General features: G+C 39.3%; 1 protein-coding gene across 14 annotated transcripts in view; it reads left to right on the top strand.

The window, feature by feature from the left end:
* Window positions 1-16,625, top strand: part of IRAG1 (inositol 1,4,5-triphosphate receptor associated 1) — a 136,154-nt gene that overhangs the window by 81,093 nt on the left and 38,436 nt on the right. For all 14 annotated transcript variants that reach the window (XM_073216182.1, XM_073216181.1, XM_073216190.1 and 11 more), the window contains one exon: window positions 16,393-16,516. In XM_073216182.1, the coding sequence (XP_073072283.1) occupies window positions 16,393-16,516 (124 nt within the window). The remainder of the gene's footprint in view (window positions 1-16,392; window positions 16,517-16,625) is intronic.

Below are 16,625 nucleotides of genomic sequence, written 5' to 3'. Positions count from 1 at the left end.
CTGAGCATAATACCCTCTAGCTCCATCCATGTTGTTGCAAATGGTATGATTTGTTTTCTTCTTATGGCTGAATAATATTCCATTGTGTATATTTACCACATCTTCTTTATCCATTTATCCATTGATGGACACTTAGGTTGCTTCCATGTCTTGGCTATTGTAAATAGTGCTGCAATAAACATAGGGGTGCATATGTCTTTTTGAATCTGTGATCGTGTTTTCTTAGGGTAAATTCCTAGAAGTGGAATTCCTGGGTCAAATGGTATTTCTATTTTGAGCTTTTTGAGGAACCTCCATACTGCTTTCCACAATGGTTGAACTAATTTACAATCCCTCCAGCAGTGTAGGAGGGTTCCCCTTTCTCCACATCCTCACCAGCATTTGTTGTTGCTTGTCTTTTGGATGTTGGCCATCCTAACTGATGTGAGGTGATATCTCATTGTGGTTTTAATTTGCATTTCTCTGATGATTAGCGATGTGGGGAGCACCTTTTCATGTGCCTGTTGGCCATCTGAATTTCTCTGGAAAAGTGTCTGTTCAGATCCTCTGCCCATTTTTTAATCAGGTTATTTGCTTTTTGGGTGTTGAGGCATATGAGCTCTTTCTATATTTTGGATGTCAACCCCTTATCGGACATGTCATTTATGAATATATTCTCCCATACTGTAGGATGCCTTATTGTCCTGTTGATGGTGTCCTTTGCTGTACAGAAGATTTTTAGTTTGTTGTAGTCCCACTTGTTCATTTTTGCTTTTGTTTCCCTTGCCCAAGGAGATATATTCATGAAAAAGCTCCTATTTATATTCAATAAAGTTTTGCCTATGTTTTTTTCTAAGAGTTTTATGGTTTCATGACTTGAATTCAGGTCTTTGATCTATTTTGAGTTTACTTTTGTGTATGCAGTTAGACAGTAATCCAGTTTCATTCTCTTACATGCACCATTTTAATTATTGCTTCCTTATGGTATATTCTAATATGTAGTAGGGTTACTTTCCCTCTTTGCTCTTCTTCTTCAGAATATTCATTATATTCTAGATATAAAGATCCAGTGCAAAATAAAAGAAAGAACAACTCTACAAGAAGACAGGGATTTGAGTTCACATCCCAGTTCAAGAACCAATTAATGGAGTCTTTAAATATGTTCCTCAGCCTCTGTGGGCCTCTGTTCCCTCTTGGACTAGATGACATCAGAAGGTTCTTAACTCTAACTTTAGAGTCAAGGATTCCAGGTCTTTTCCAGTTTTGCCTCTAACCTACCTGTTTCTCTAAGTGAAATTTATACCATTTTATGCAACAGTTTATGATTGCTCTAAAGCTACACAGTGGATTCAGAGGAACTGTCCTCATTTTGTTTTACAGTTTATAGACTTTTAATTTACTTTCAAACATTTAGTTCTCATTCAGTCACATGGTTTGTCTATTAATTTAAGTGTACCTTTATTTTTTGTCTAAAAGATTTAAGTTTTTATAGTTCTCCCCATATCTCTTATGGTATATATTCTATGTGATTTATATTTTTGCTTATTTATGAAGAGAACTCCTTTTTTCATTAGATTTTCCTAGCTGATGATTAGTGGCATAGATGAATGCTGCTTGTTTCTTATATAATACATGTTTTTATATAATAAATAACATTATTAACAAATGATAGAGTGATTACAATAGTGATTAACTAGCACAGTTATTATAACTAGAGTGACTACTACGTCCCAAGTATTATGCTAAGAGTTTAATAGTATTTCACTTAATGTTCACAACAATCCAGGGAGGTAGGCCTTATTTTACCCATTTTACAAATGAGGAGATTGAGGGTGAGTTTAGTTAAGTTCACATGGTTGTTAACTGCTGAAGTCATGATTGGAATCAAGATATGTCTAAATCCAAAAGCTCTTGACCACTTTGAAAAATGCCTTTCTTTTTCATATGCACAGTCTGTTATTTATTTATTTTTATCAAATTCATTATTTTGTCTTAGTTGTGTGTTTGTGTGTATATATGTATTTCTCTTGTGTATCTGTATATGTTTTATTTCTTTGGCAACATTCTTTAATTATGATGCTAATGATGATAAGGAGAACACTTTCCTTGTCTGTTTTTAATTGAATTGTTTTTTGAGTTTTTATTTCAAGGATTATGTTGTGTCTGATTATTAAATAGATGCAACATTTTAATTTTTATTATTATTTCATATTAAATCACTTTATACTATTACTAAATAGAAAAATATATTATTTACTAAAAGATAAAAATATATAAAATATAAAAATATTTCATATATATTACACATTGTATTTTTATTTTTATCATTTTAAGGAAATGTTCTTCTCTTAAGTTTCAATATTCATGTTGAATTTTATCAATTTTCTTTGGACATCTATTAGGATAATTATGTAAATGATATTTAATATATTGATAACTTTTCATATATAGAAATAAACACTTATAGGTACTGGAATTAAACTCATTTGGTCATGGAATATTTTCTTCTATATGTACTACCAAATTTTCTATATAAGTGTCTCTTAAAGTATTCTGCAACCTTTCTGCATTAGTTAATATAATATCTAAGTTGCTGTGACACAGAGGCTTCAAAGTTTGATAACTTATAGGAGAGGGAAGATTGTTTCACACTCAAATAATAATTCTAAGGTGAGATGTCAGGTTAGCAGGTGGCTCTGTTCCATGTGATCATTCAGGAACCCTGTTTTTCCTGTGGCCATTTTGCTATCCCCTTAGATATTATAATTGTTTATATGGTTGAAGCTAAATCACGTGCAAATTTGTATTTAAAATTTGTAGAAAGGAGAAAGAGTAGAAGAGTATAAATTTTGTAGAAAGGAGAAAGAGTAGAAGTCCAGAGCAGGCTTTTTTTTTTTAATAAGTAGAGAGTTGCACACATCTTTCTAGATCCCAATTCATTGGGCATTGATTAATATTTAGGTTGTTTCCACTCTTTCTCTGTTATAACCGATGTTATAATGAATATTCTTCTAGATGTATCTTTATAGAAATCATGTTTTCCCATGGAATAATACCTTGTAAATAGAATTACTTGGTCAGATATTTTTTTTATATTTATATAAAAGATATTTATATTTGAATATGTATACATACTGCCAAATTAAATTACAAAAGATGATGCCAATTTAGACACCAACTACCTACTGCAACACCTAACTCTCCAATACCAAGAAGGAACATGGATCTTAGAAATAAAGTTATCAGGTAAATGAATTTGACTCCCATAAATAATAAATTTAGAAAATAAAACTAACCATGGTAGGTATTCAATAAATGAACCCTCTCTATCCCATTTTTCTCTCATTTCTAGGATCTGAGTGGTTAGGAGCTCAAGCTTCACCACTTTTCAGCTGCATAGCCTTGGACAAGTTTCTTATTCTCTGGATGCCTCCCTTTGCTCACCTATAAAATGGGATAATAATAGAACCTACTTCACTGAACTGATATAACAATGCTGGTCTTTATTCCCAGCAGGAACCAAGCATACATTTTAATTCCTATCATCAAGGTTGCAAAATTCTGTCTTGCAAGCTAAGTGCTCCACACTGTATTGGACAGTGCTGTGGGTGTGATAAGTAACCATTGAGTTTGATTGATATCTGTAGAGTTGTGACTTCCTTTTCCTACATTCTGAAAGCCCAATTGAAGAGCCTCATTCCCCACTGTATCCAAGACAAAAAGGCCTTGGGAGCCCTCTTTGGGGGCTGGAGAGGCTGGCCCTTTTAAGAGGCTCTAAATACAACAGTGCATATGAGCTCACAGGGGAAACTCAAATCTCTTATGACAATTGTTTACTGTTTCTTTGGAAGGTGGGGAACACCTTATAAGAACATTCTAGAGTCTTAAGAACTTTGGCTCTCGTTCAGTTTCTGAGGGCTGGGAGTCTCTTTTCCTTGCTGCATCTAGCTTTCCAAAAAACCAACAAGTTCTCTTCTCAGGGACCATTTATAGGACGTTTGGGTCTTGATCATTTGCAAGACATTCCAAGCCAAAGATGTGAGGCTGTCTGTGGGCCAGTTCCCAGGCTGTATGCTGGGGTTGCAGAAGTGAGAAAGGCTTAGACCCTGCTGTCAAGAAGAGAGGCCCTTGTTCCAGTTGTCATTGTTAGACCTCTCAGCTACCTCAATAACCTCCTATCTCATCCCTCTGGCTATACTGACCTCCTCATCCAGCTCAATCCACTGTCCACATGCAGCCGGAGAAATCTCTGAAATGCAAGGCTGGTTCAGCATCTTCAGAGGCTTCATTCTGCTCTTAGAATGAGCACTAGAATCTATGGTAGGACATAAAAGGCCCTATGTGGTTAACCCTACTACCCTCCCCAGAACTTCTAGGACCACTCTCTTCTGCACTCTTAATATCTTGGCCTTCCTTCAGCAACTCATTCCTCCTTTTTCACAGGCTTGGCACATGCTCTTCCCTCTACCTGGGATATTCTTCTCTTCCTTGTTGCCTGTTGAACCATTAGCCAAGACCATTCAGTCTTTAGATACTTGCTCAAATGTCAGTTTTCTAGGGAAGACTTTTCCAGCTCCTCCAGATCCTTCTCCCTTATAAAATATATCACAGTATGAAATTTAATCTTTGAGTGTTTCTCAAATTAATCTCTGTCTCCCTAGATAACAAGCTCCCAGAGGACAATGACATGTCTATCTTGCTCAGCATTATATCCTGAGCTCCAAACCAATTGCCTGGAACATAGTAAGCACACAATAAATATTGAAAAAATGAATAAGCTCACCCTCACTCTCTAGGAGAAGAAACACAGGGTAGAAAACATCACTTTAATACATTGTGTTAAGGCTTTAAGAAAATTAAGTACCTAGGAAGACAGAGAAATAAGCTGTCAGCTCAGTAGAGGTGAGTCAGGGCAGGAATCCAGGAGAGCAGCATGAGTGGAGAAAGAGAAGAGTATCCCAAGCATAGGGAACAGCAGGAGCAAAGGCATACAGGCATCTTCTAGTGCTTAGCATGTTCTGGGAGCAGAAGGAATCCCATGTGAACCAAGTGTGGGCCATGTGTTCCAGAGAGATGGGCAGCAAGGATGGAGAGGATGAAGGAGGCTGGAGGCTTTGAAGGCCACTTAATGAGTTTGAACTTCATTCAAAATCCTTGGAAATCCAGAGAAGCATGCAGGTAAGGAAGCATCAGGACCAAACAGAGTTTGACAATAATTCTTCTGGATAAATTAGGAAAGCTGGCCTGAAATCAGAGAGGCTGGAGGCAGGGAGACCAGTATGGAAACAGCCTGGTGTGTGGTGATGAGGCTATAGACTGAGATGGACCAGTCTGAGAGCTATTTGGAGGTCAGCATGGCAGGACTCAGTGAGGGGATGAGGTGAAAAGGGAGATCAGATAAACCACCAGTGTGTCTGCATGGCTGAGGGTGTGATGTGAGGATGGAGAGCTCAGGAGGAGGAGCTCATTTGAGGAGGGAGGCAAAGAATTTGGGTTGGACATGGTGAATGCCCGTGGGGTGCAGCTTGGATGCCATAGTCTGACAGACCTGGCTTTGCATTCTGGCTGTACCACTGTCTGGGACCCTGGGGAATCTAGTTAACTCAGCTGAGCCGCACTTTCCTAGTTTGCAGTTTCCCCAGAAAATGAGCTTAGCAATATTTACTTTGTAAGACTGTTCTAAGGAATGAATGAGAAAGTGTATGTAGTGCAAGTTGGTGTTTGATAAATGGTGGCCATTGAGTAGTTTTTATTATTCTGATGCAGGTGGCAATGTCTAGGAAGTGGTTGGATAACTGGACCTGGATGTTTGGATGTCAAGAGAGGTGTGAGCTGAGGAACTCCTTCCAGGCACCCCCAGGCTGGACTCAGAGCCCTCAGGTCTCAAGCCAGGGAAAAGGCCTTCCTGGATAAGATTGAGCTGAATAAAGTTTACCCCAACCAGTAGTTTTGGCCTTCTGGGGGTCATCCTGTGTCTCAGAGCATCTTTAACCAGAAGCCCCGAACATTACTTTTGAGTCCTGGAGATTGCCAAAAACAAATGCCTTCATTGGAATGAGCTAGTACATGCAGATATTTAAAAAATAATTTTACTATTTTTATTAAAAATACCTCATGTCCATTATCAAAGAATTAAACTCTGATAGTGGAAAATATAAAGAAGAAAGTAAAAATAGCTTACACCAAATGTCCCCTTCCCCACAAACACTGAAGGAGGGAGGAAAGGATAATGAACCTGCAGTTGAGATCCTGGTGAGAAGATTGCTTGATGTTCTTTTTAAAAATAAAAAGCATTAAAATTCAATTGAACTTGAATTAAAGTGAAACTAAATGACTTGCTGAATTTTGGTAATAGCTTCATACATAAAAAAGATTAGTTTAAAAGTTTAAAATACATACTATGAAATGCTACTGGAGTCACTGAGGTACTTTTTTAATATTACATGTTTCAAATTTGGATTATTGACTTCCTGCAGAAAAAGACGTGAATGGCAGCATTTCTTCTCACCATCATATTTCTTCCTACCTTTCCATTTCCACATATACAAATGATAAAGTATTCTTTTTATATTGTCAAAGTTGTCACATTTACATTGCATGTCTAACTTTAACTTCTATAGTTGTTTAGCCTTAAACTTGTATGTAAAAGGATTTAAAAATGATTTAACACTAACTGCCAGACTCTTTACCAGGGCTCACCATTCCCAAGTTTCTAATTTTGCTTTATGTCTTGTTTAGCTGGATTTCATCATCCAACAGTTTTTCCTAAAAGGACTCGAAGGTGCTGTGTTCTCTGAATTCTAGCATGCTTGAAAATATTCTTTATTCTTGAAGGACTTAGATAGTTGCAAATACTGGATCACTTTCCCTCAGAACGTTTTAGATGCTGCACAGTATTCAATGTTGCAGAGAAGTCTGAGACCAGCTGACTTCTTGCACCTCTCAGCTCTCACTTCTTCCTGTAGATGGCTTAATCTTTCTATGCAGATAGTTGGAGAAACATTTCTTTTTCCACATATATATGTATGTTTTTTCTTAATATGATGTACTCTTTCAATCTGAAAGTTCAGCTTTTTTCCTCAATTGAGGAAAATTTTTCTGCTCTTATACCTTCAAATAGGTATTTGATTCTTTTGTTCACTAGTTCACAAACATCAAATCTGTAAATTTCTCACCAGGATCTCAACTGCAGGTCCATTATTCCATCTCTAAATACTTCAATCTTTCTTTCCCTCTTTACATCCCTTGTGCTCATCTCAATCTCCTCCACCTTCCTTATTAATTCAGTTTGAGGCTGTATATGTTTTATTTCTTTTTATTTACAATATTTCCAACATGTTGGTTAGTTCTATACTTTTATAACTTCTTGCTTAGTTCTGTTATTTTGGTCTTCAATTTATTCCCTTAAATTGTAATAGGCTTCCATCTTTGTGTGATCCTCTCACCTTTCCTCTGATATCCTATTTTTATTTTTTCTGGGCCTTATTTCTCCTTGAGTCAAAGCACTTGTGATATGTTTTGCACAAAAATGCACTTTTGATGTGTTTTTAACATCTGTGTTTCCATTCTGACAGCTGTCTTCTGCATGTTTCTTCTTTATACCTTCTTTCCTTCCTCTTTTGACCTTAGTATTTTTGTATAGTTTCCATGCCATTTGTTTTTATTTTATTTCTTTTTGATATGGATATTTCTAGGTGGATTTTCTTTTTACCTAGATATATTATTTAGGTTAATCTTCATTGACTCCTTGCTACCTAGCTGAGATTTCTGTTCTTCCTGCAATGCTGAGGATCGGGTGGCTTGTGTCTGCTTTGTTACTGCTTGGGTGGTGAGGAAAAGGGGAAGTTCAGTTGGGCCTGTGGGTAGTGGTGTTTGTGGAACTGGTTTCTGTTCCTGTTCTATAACTTTGTTCATAGTCCAACAGTTCAGGGTTTTTTTTGGAAAAAAAGTGGTGACATATTTTATTCCTTTGAGAGGGTAGTAGTGAGGTATAGATTATTTTACCAATTTAGGATAGGATTATAGAGACAGTTGTTTATTTTCCAGACTTGACCCAACTATTCCCAGAAGCCGCTCTCACTCCCTGCCAGGTAAAGGAAGGAAAAGATAGGCAAAATCTAAGGAGTCTGACCACTGTGCTATTTTCAGAATTGGGGGCAGGATATAGCTTCATCTGGGGCTTTCCATATGTCACCTGACACTCACTCCATCAGATGGACTAGTTTTATTTATTTTCTCTTTCATCTTCCTTTCTGGTAAATCCTTCCACATTGTTCAAGATAATCAGCTCTGGTAGAATACTGTGCAATCATTTCCATCCTTCCTCTCTTCTCCTTCTCTACAAGAAAAGCAAACAGCAGCACAGGACATTTTTTTTCTTTTGTTGGAATGTTATGTTATATGGAGATCCTTCTGCTCTGGAGAAACTCTCTGCATCTCCTCCAAAGGCTGTCTGCTCACCTGCTTAGTTCTCTTTCCTTCCCATCCCGTAGTATTGCACTCCTTGTCAGAACTTTTCCTCTTACATCTTCCCCTCAGTACTGATTCTTTGAGGGAAGAAGAAAAGGCTACCAAGAATGAGAGCTTTACATTTATTCCCAGTAAGTTCTGTCTTTCTCTGGTGGTTATTTTTTTTTGTATCATTAATATACAATTACATGAAGGGCATTATGTTTACTAGGCTCCCCCCTTCACCAAGTCCCCCCCACATACCCCTTCACAGTCACTTTCCAACAGCATAGTAAGATGCTGTAAAATCACTACTTGTCTTTTCTGTGTTACACAGCCCTACCCGTGCCCCCCAACACTATACATGTTAATCGTAATGCCCCCTTTCTTTTTTCCCGCCCTTATCCCTCCCTTCCCATCCTCCCCAGTCCCTTTCCCTTTGGTAACTGTTAGTCCATTCTTGGGTTCTGTGATACTGCTGCTGTTTTGTTCCTTCAGCTTTCCTTTGTTCTTATACTCCACATATGAGTAAAATCATTTGGTACTTGTCTTTCTCCACCCAGCTGATCCCACCAAGCACAATACCCTCTAGCTCCATCCATGTTGCTGCAAATGGTAGGATCCGTTCCCTTCCCATAGCTGAGTAATATTCCACCATGCATATGCACCACATCCTCTTCACCCATTCATCTACCAATGGACATCTAGGTTGCCTCCATATCCTGGCTATTGCAAATAGTGCAGCAACAAATATAGGGGTGCATCTGTCTTTTTCAAACTGGAGTGCTGCACTCTTAGGGTAAATTCCTAGAAGTGAAATTCCCGGGTCAAATGGCATCTCTATTTTGAGTATTTTGAGGAACCTCCATGCTGCTCTCCACAATGGCCAAACTAATTTACATTCCCACCAGCAGTGTAGGAGGGCCCGCCCCCTTCCACAACTTTGCCAACATTTGCTGTTGTTTGTCCTCTGAATGGTAGCCATCCCCACTGGTGTGAGGTGACATCTCACCATGGCTTCAATTTTCATTTCCCTGACAACAAGCAATGCGGAGCATCTCCTCATGTGTCCACTGGCCACCCGAACCTCCTCTTAGAGAACTGTCTATTCAGTTCCTCTGCCCATTTTTTAATCAGATCACTTGCCTTTTGTTTGTTGAGACGTGTGAGCTCCCCATATACTTTGGATGTCAACCCTTTACTGGATCTGTCATCCACGAATATATTCTCCCATACTGTAGGATACCCCCTTGTTCTATTCATGATGTCCTTTGCTGCACAGAAGCCCTTCAGCTCGATACAGACCCACTTGTTCACCCTTGCTCTTGTTTCCCCTGCCGGGGGGAGATATGTTCAAGAAGAAGTCACTCATGTTTATGTCTAAGAGATTTTTGCCCATGTTTTCCTCCAAGAGTTCTATGGTTTCACGACTCATGCTAAAGGCCTCGATCCACCTCCAATTCACTTCTGTGTATGGGGCCAGACAGTGATCCAGCTTCACCCTCCCACATGCAACCGTCCAGTCTTGCCAGCACCATCTGTTGAAGAGACTGTCATTTCCCCATTGTATGTCCATGGCTCCCCCATCAAATAATAGTTGACCATATATGTTTGGATTAATGTTTGGAGTCTCTATTCTGTTCCATTGATCAGTGGCTATGTTCCTGTGCCAGTACCAGACTGTCCTGATTACTGTGGCTTTGTAGCAGAGCCCGAAGTTGGGGAGTGAGATCCCCCCCACTTTATTCTTCCTTCTCAGGATTGCTTTAGCTATTCGGGGTCTTTAGTGTTTCCATATGAATTTTTGAACTATTTGTTCCAGTTCATTGAAGAATGCTTTTGGTAATTTGATAGGGATTGCATAGAATCTGTGTATTGTTTTGGGCAGGATGGCCGTTTTGAAAATATGAATTCTTTCTAGCCAGGAGCATGGGATGAGTTTCCATTTGTTAGTGTCCTTTTTAATTTCTCTTAAGAGTGTCTTATAGTTTTCAGGGTATAGGTCTTTCACTTCTTTGGTTAGGTTTATTCCTAGGTATTTTATTCTTTTTGATGCAATTGTGAATGGAGTTGTTTTCCTGATTTCTCTTTCTATTGGTTCATTGTTAGTGTATAGAAAAGCCACAGATTTCTGTGTGTTAATTTTGTATCCTGCAACTTTGCTGAATTCCGATATTAGTTCTAGTAGTTTTGGAGTGGAGTCTTTAGGGTTTCTCATGTACAATATCATGTCATCTGCAAATAGTGACAGTTTAACTTCTTTATCAGTCTGGATTCCTTGTATTTCTTTGTTTTGTCTGATTGCCGTGGCTAGGACCTCCAGTACTATGTTGAATAACAGTGGGGAGAGTGGGCATCCCTGTCTTGTTCCCGATCTCAGAGAACAGCTTTCAGCTTTCACTGTTCAGAATGATGTTGGCTGTGGGTTTATCATATATGGCCTTTATTATGTTGAGGTACCTGCCCTCTATGCCCATTTTGTTGAGAATTTTTATCATGAGTGGATGTTGAATTTTGTTGAATGCTTTTTCAGCATCTATGGAGATGATCATGTGGTTTTTGTCCTTCTTTTTGTTGATGTGGTGGATGATGTTGATGGATTTTCGAATGTTGTACCATCCTTGCATCCCTGGGATGAATCCCACTTGGTCATGGTGTATGATCCTTTTGATATATTTTTGAATTCAGTTTGCTAATATTTTGTTGAATATTTTTGCATGTACATTCATCAGGGATATTGGTCTGTAGTTTTCTTTTTTGGTGCGGTCTCTGCCTGGTTTTGGTATTAGGGTGATGTTGGCTTCATAGAATGAGTATGGGAGTATTCCCTCCTCTTCTATTTTTTGGAAAACTTTAAGGAGAATGGGTATTATGTCTTCTCTGTATGTCTGATAAAATTCCGAGGTAAATCCATCTGGCCCAGGGGTTTTGTTCTTGGGTAGTTTTATGATTACTGCTTCAATTTCATTGCTGGTAATTGGTCTGTTTAGATTTTTTATTTCTTTCTGGGTCAGTCTTGGAAGGTTGTATCTTTCTAGGAAGTTGTCCATTTCTCCTAGGTTTTCCAGCTTGTTAGCATATAGGTTTTCATAGTACTCTCTAATAATTCTTTGTATTTCTGTGGGGTCTGTCGTGATTTTTCCTTTCTTGTTTCTGATTCTGTTGATGTGTGTTGACTCTCCTTTTCTCTTAATAAGTCTGGCTAGAGGCTTATCTATTTTGTTTATTCTCTTGAAGAACCAGCTCTTGGTTTCATTGATTTTTTTCTATTGTTTTATTCTTCTCAATTTTGTTTATTTCTTCTCTTTATTATATCCCTCCGTCTGCTGACCTTAGGCCTCATTTTTTCTTCTTTTTTCCAATTTCGATAATTGTGACATTCGACTATTCATTTGGGATTGTTCTTCCTTCTTTAAATATGCCTGGATTGCTATATACTTTCCTCTTAAGACTGTTTTCACTGCGTCCCACAGAAGTTGGGGCTTTGTGTTGTTGTTGTCATTTGTTTCCATATATTGCTGGATCTCCATTTTAATTTGGTCATTGATCCATTGATTATTTAGGAGCATGTTGTTAAGCCTCCATGTGTTTGTGAGCCTTTTTGCTTTCTTTAAACAATTTATTTCTAGTTTTATACCTTTGTGGTCTGAAAAGTTGGTTGGTAGGATTTCAATCTTTTGGAATTTACTGAGGCTCTTTTTATGGCCTAGTATGTGGTCTCTTCTGGAGAATATTCCATGTGCACTTGAGAAGGATGTGTATCCTGTTGCTTTTGGATGTAGAGTTCTATAGATGTCTATTAGGTCCATCTGTTCTAGTGTGTTGTTCAGTGCCTCTGTGTCCTTACTTATTTTCTGTCTGGTGGATCTGTCCTTTGGAGTGAGTGGTGTGTTGAAGTCTCCCAAGATGAATGCACTGCATTCTATTTCCTTCTTTAATTCTGTTAGTATTTGTTTCACATATGTTGGTGCTCCTGTATTGGGTGCATATATATTTATAATGGTTATATCCTCTTGTTGGACTGAGCCCTTTATCATTATGTAATGTCCTTCTTTATCTCTTGTTACTGTCTTGTTTTGAAGTCTATTTTGTCTGATACTAGTATTGCAACACCTGCTTTTTTTCTCCCTGTTGTTTGCATGAAATATCTTTTTCCATCCCTTGACTTTTAATGTGTGCATGTCTTTGGGTTTGTGGTGAGTCTCTTGTAAGCAGCATATAGATGGGTCTTGCTTTTTTGACCATTCTATTACTCTGTGTCTTTTGATCGGTGCATTCGGTTCATTTACATTTAGGGTGATTATTGAAAGGTATGTACTTATTGCCATTGCAGGCTTTAAGTTTGTGGTTACCAAAGGTTCAGGGTTAGCTTCTTTGCTATCTTACTGTCTAACTTAACTCACTTGTTGATCTATTACAAACTCAGTCTGATGATTCTTTATTTCTCTCCCTTCTTATTCCTCCTCCTCTATTCTTCATATGTTGGATGTTTTGTTCTGTGCTCTTTTTAGGAGTGTTCCCATCTAGAGCAGTCCCTCTAAGACACCCTGTAGAGGTGGTTTGTGGGAGGCAAATTCCCTCAACTTTTGCTTGTCTGGGAATTGTTTAATCCCTCCTTCATAGTTAAATGATAATCATGCTGGATACATTATTCTTGGTTCAAGGCCCTTCTGTTTCATTGCATTAAATATATCATGCCATTCTCTTCTGGCCTGTGTATGTGTGTAAGGTTTCTGTTGAGAAGTCTGATAATAGCCTGATGGGTTTTCCTTTGTAGGTGACCTTTTTTTTCTCTCTGACTGCCTTTAATACTCTGTCCTTGTCTTTGATCTTTGCCATTTTAATTATTATGTGTCTTGGTGTTGCCCTCCTTGGGTCCCTTGTCATGGGAGTTCCGTGTACCTCTGTGGTCTGAGAGGCCATTTCCTCCCCTAGTTTGGGGAAGTTTTTGGCAATTATTTCTTCAAAGACACTGTCTATCCTTTTTTCTCTCTCTTCTTCTTCTGGTACTCCTGTGATGCAAATATTGTTCCATTTCAATTGGTGACACAGTTCTCTTAATATTCTTTCATTCCTGGAGATCCTTTTATCCCTCTCTGCATCAGCTTCTCTGCACTCCTGTTTTCTAATTTCTAGTCCATTAATGGTCTCTTGCATCTCGTCCATTCTGCTTTGAAGTCCTTCCAGAGATTGTTTTATTTCTGTATTCTCCCTCCTTTGTTCTTGCATATTTCTCTGCAAGTCCATCAGCATGGTTATGACTTTTGTTTTGAATTCTTTTTCAGGAAGATTGGTTAAATCTATCTCCCCCTAATTCCTTCTCATGGGAAGATGTGGAAGATGTCTGAGTTAGTCTGGTCTGGATCAGATTTTTTTGCCTTTTCATGTTGATAGATGCAGTGGTATGCTATTGATTAATCTCTCAGCTGGGCTATGGAGGAAGCCCCCTTGCTGTGAGCGTGGCCAGCCTCAGGCTGCTGCTCTGATATGGTGGGGCCCCAGAGGGGGAACGGAAGGGGGGCTGTTTACCACTGTGAGGGGTCTCAGAGCTGCTGCCCAGGGGGTTAGTGTGCCCAGAGTTCACCGGGATTCCCAGCTGCTGGGCTAAGTGTCCCAGGACACTTCTGTCCAGCTGTGGGGTTCCTGTCCCTTTAAGACTTTCAAAAAGCACTCGCTTTTCTTTTTCCCAGGGGCGCCAGCTGCGGGGACCCACTCACAGGTCTTACTGTCCTGTTTCCCTAGTTTCCAGCACCCCACGCACACACTGTGTCTGCACTCTGGTGCGGATGGCTAGGGCTGGCTATTTAGCAGTCCTGGGCTCCCTCTCCCTCCCTGCTCCAAATCCTTCCTCCCGCCAGGAGCTGGGGTGTGGGGTGCTCGGGTCCTGCCAGGCCGGGGCTTGTATCTTACCCCCTTGGCCAGGCCCTGGGTTCTTGTGGGTGTTGATGTAGTCTGGCTGTTATCCTGTGTCTTCTGGTCTCTCTTTCAGAGATAGTTGTATTTGTTGTATTTTCAAAAATATATATGCTTCAGGGAGAAGATTCCCACTGTCCTACTCACGCTGCCATCTTGGCTCCGCCTTTTTGTCTGGTGGTTAATTTTAAAGATTATTGCCTTTTCCTGTCTTTGAGAGTTGTGGGCATATTTTTGGTTGGTTTTCAGGGTTTTTTTGTTGTTATTGTTGTTAATATGGTTGTTTGGAAGGAGGGTGGCTGGTTCTGGGACCCACCAGTTCTGAGATTACTCTTCAGATAGCTGTGTCAGCAGGGATAGAAACCTTAACTAGTTGCTTAGCAGATTGGGAGGGGGGCAAGAGTTCAATCCATGGGACTTTCCTAGGCAAAAGCCTGACATGGCTTTGCTTTATTATTAGACCCCTAATGGTTCCATTAATCATATAGATTTCTCAGGAGCCCAGTACTTAATTATGTCTCTGTTGGGTACAGTGAGATACATAAAGGTAGAGTAAGGCCAGAGATATCACAAGTTTTACCATCTGTCACATGGAAATTTCAGAGAACAATAAATACTGGAACAGAATCCAAGAGGTGACAGTAGCTAAGAGAACATCTGGTTGAATCTTATATCAAATGTAGGATCACTGACTGCTTCTCCTCTGATAGATGGCCCTCTAGACTTTGCTGGAACTCATGTTTTTGTAAAGCTCAAAGCATTTAAATATCTTTTACCTTGAGCCAAACTATAATTTCTCTTCTCTCTGCATGGTCTTCCTTGGTAAGGCTTCTAATTCACATGATTCCCAATCTTAGCTTCATTTAGATGGCTACCACAACTATGCCTATAGTCCTTATCTCTGTCCTGGTCTACAATTCTGGTAAATGACTGAGCAGGTTGGAAATCTGCTGGGTTAAAACCGATAAGAGATGGTAAAACATGTAATCCTATAGAGTCTTGCATGCAAATGGAAAGTAAGCATCGTGTGGGATGAAGATAGCTGATTTTGCTCAAGTGAGAGAGAGTTGAGGCTTTTAATCCTAAGTGTACTGTGAATCCATAGTAAGGCACAGCAAGTCTGTGCTGCATGAATAGCATACATCAATGCCAGAGACATTTGACAATGTGCTCCTAAGTAAGAGTTTACTAGGGCACATCTGGGCCTCTAGAGCAACAACAGCCAGAGTGTGAACAGGCAGGGGATGATTCGAGAGGCCATGGGCCACAGTGGGCCACAACGGGAAGCTGGGAAAACAGGGCTAGAACCTAGGGAAGAGAAGCTTTGGAATGGTACAAGAGCTGTCTTCAAACAGGAGGAGGATTTATGGGAAAGAGAATACTTAGTTTGTTTTCTGCCTCACAGCGCAGAACTAGAATAGTTTTAAGAGATAACAAAAGGCTGTTCATTGGTTTTATTGACTAGGAAGCATCTTTTTCTGAGATCTGTAAAAAAATCTAAATGACCTTTTCTTTACACTGGAAAAACTCTGTTTCTGTTTCTATCTATGCAATATGGAACCAGATGCTGATTTCTAGGTAGGATACAAGTGATGCAACTGTTGAATTCATTTGATGAAGAATAATTGAGCAACAGGCCTCCAGAGAAATCTGCCAAAGAGAGGGGACCTCTCCAAACATTACAGCCAAAAAGCCAACCAGCTTCTAGTTATCAGAAACCAACTTCACACCTCAGATACAAGAGCTTGTTACCGTGGGGAACAATGGGAAGAACCTAAAATTTAGAGGAGATAGAATCAGCTTGAAGTCTGATTATGCCATTTACTAATTCTGTGACCTTAAGAAAGTTCTTAGCTTTTCACAGTTTTGGTTTACCTATAAGTGGAATGATTAAGTGCTAGCTCACTGGGTCATTGAGAGGGTAAAATAACAATGATAAAGCCTATGGCATATAACTAGGTTCTTATTAAAACTCTTCCACACCCCCTGAAGCAAGTTACCAAAGGCACATTTCAAACAGACATTTTATAATTTAAGCGCTTTTTTTTTCAGGGCTCCCTTCTGAACTCACACCAGCTACTGAGGAAGAAGAGTCAAAAAGTGGCTTGGATGTGATGCCCAATATTTCTGATGTGCTGCTGCGAAAACTGCGGGTTCACAAGTCTCTCCCTGGAAGGTAAAATCAGGCCATAGGTTACAGATTGAATGTCCCCTGTGTTAGATGTTAGATGGGACAGCCCTGATTTTCAATCCCAGAAGGATCAAAGTCACATGGTCCAGACAGA

The sequence above is a fragment of the Manis javanica genome, chromosome 11, assembly GCF_040802235.1.
Source record: "Manis javanica isolate MJ-LG chromosome 11, MJ_LKY, whole genome shotgun sequence".
NCBI lineage: Eukaryota > Metazoa > Chordata > Mammalia > Pholidota > Manidae > Manis > Manis javanica.
Note: the sequence above shows the minus strand (reverse complement) of the source record. Positions and strands in the feature narration are given on the sequence as shown.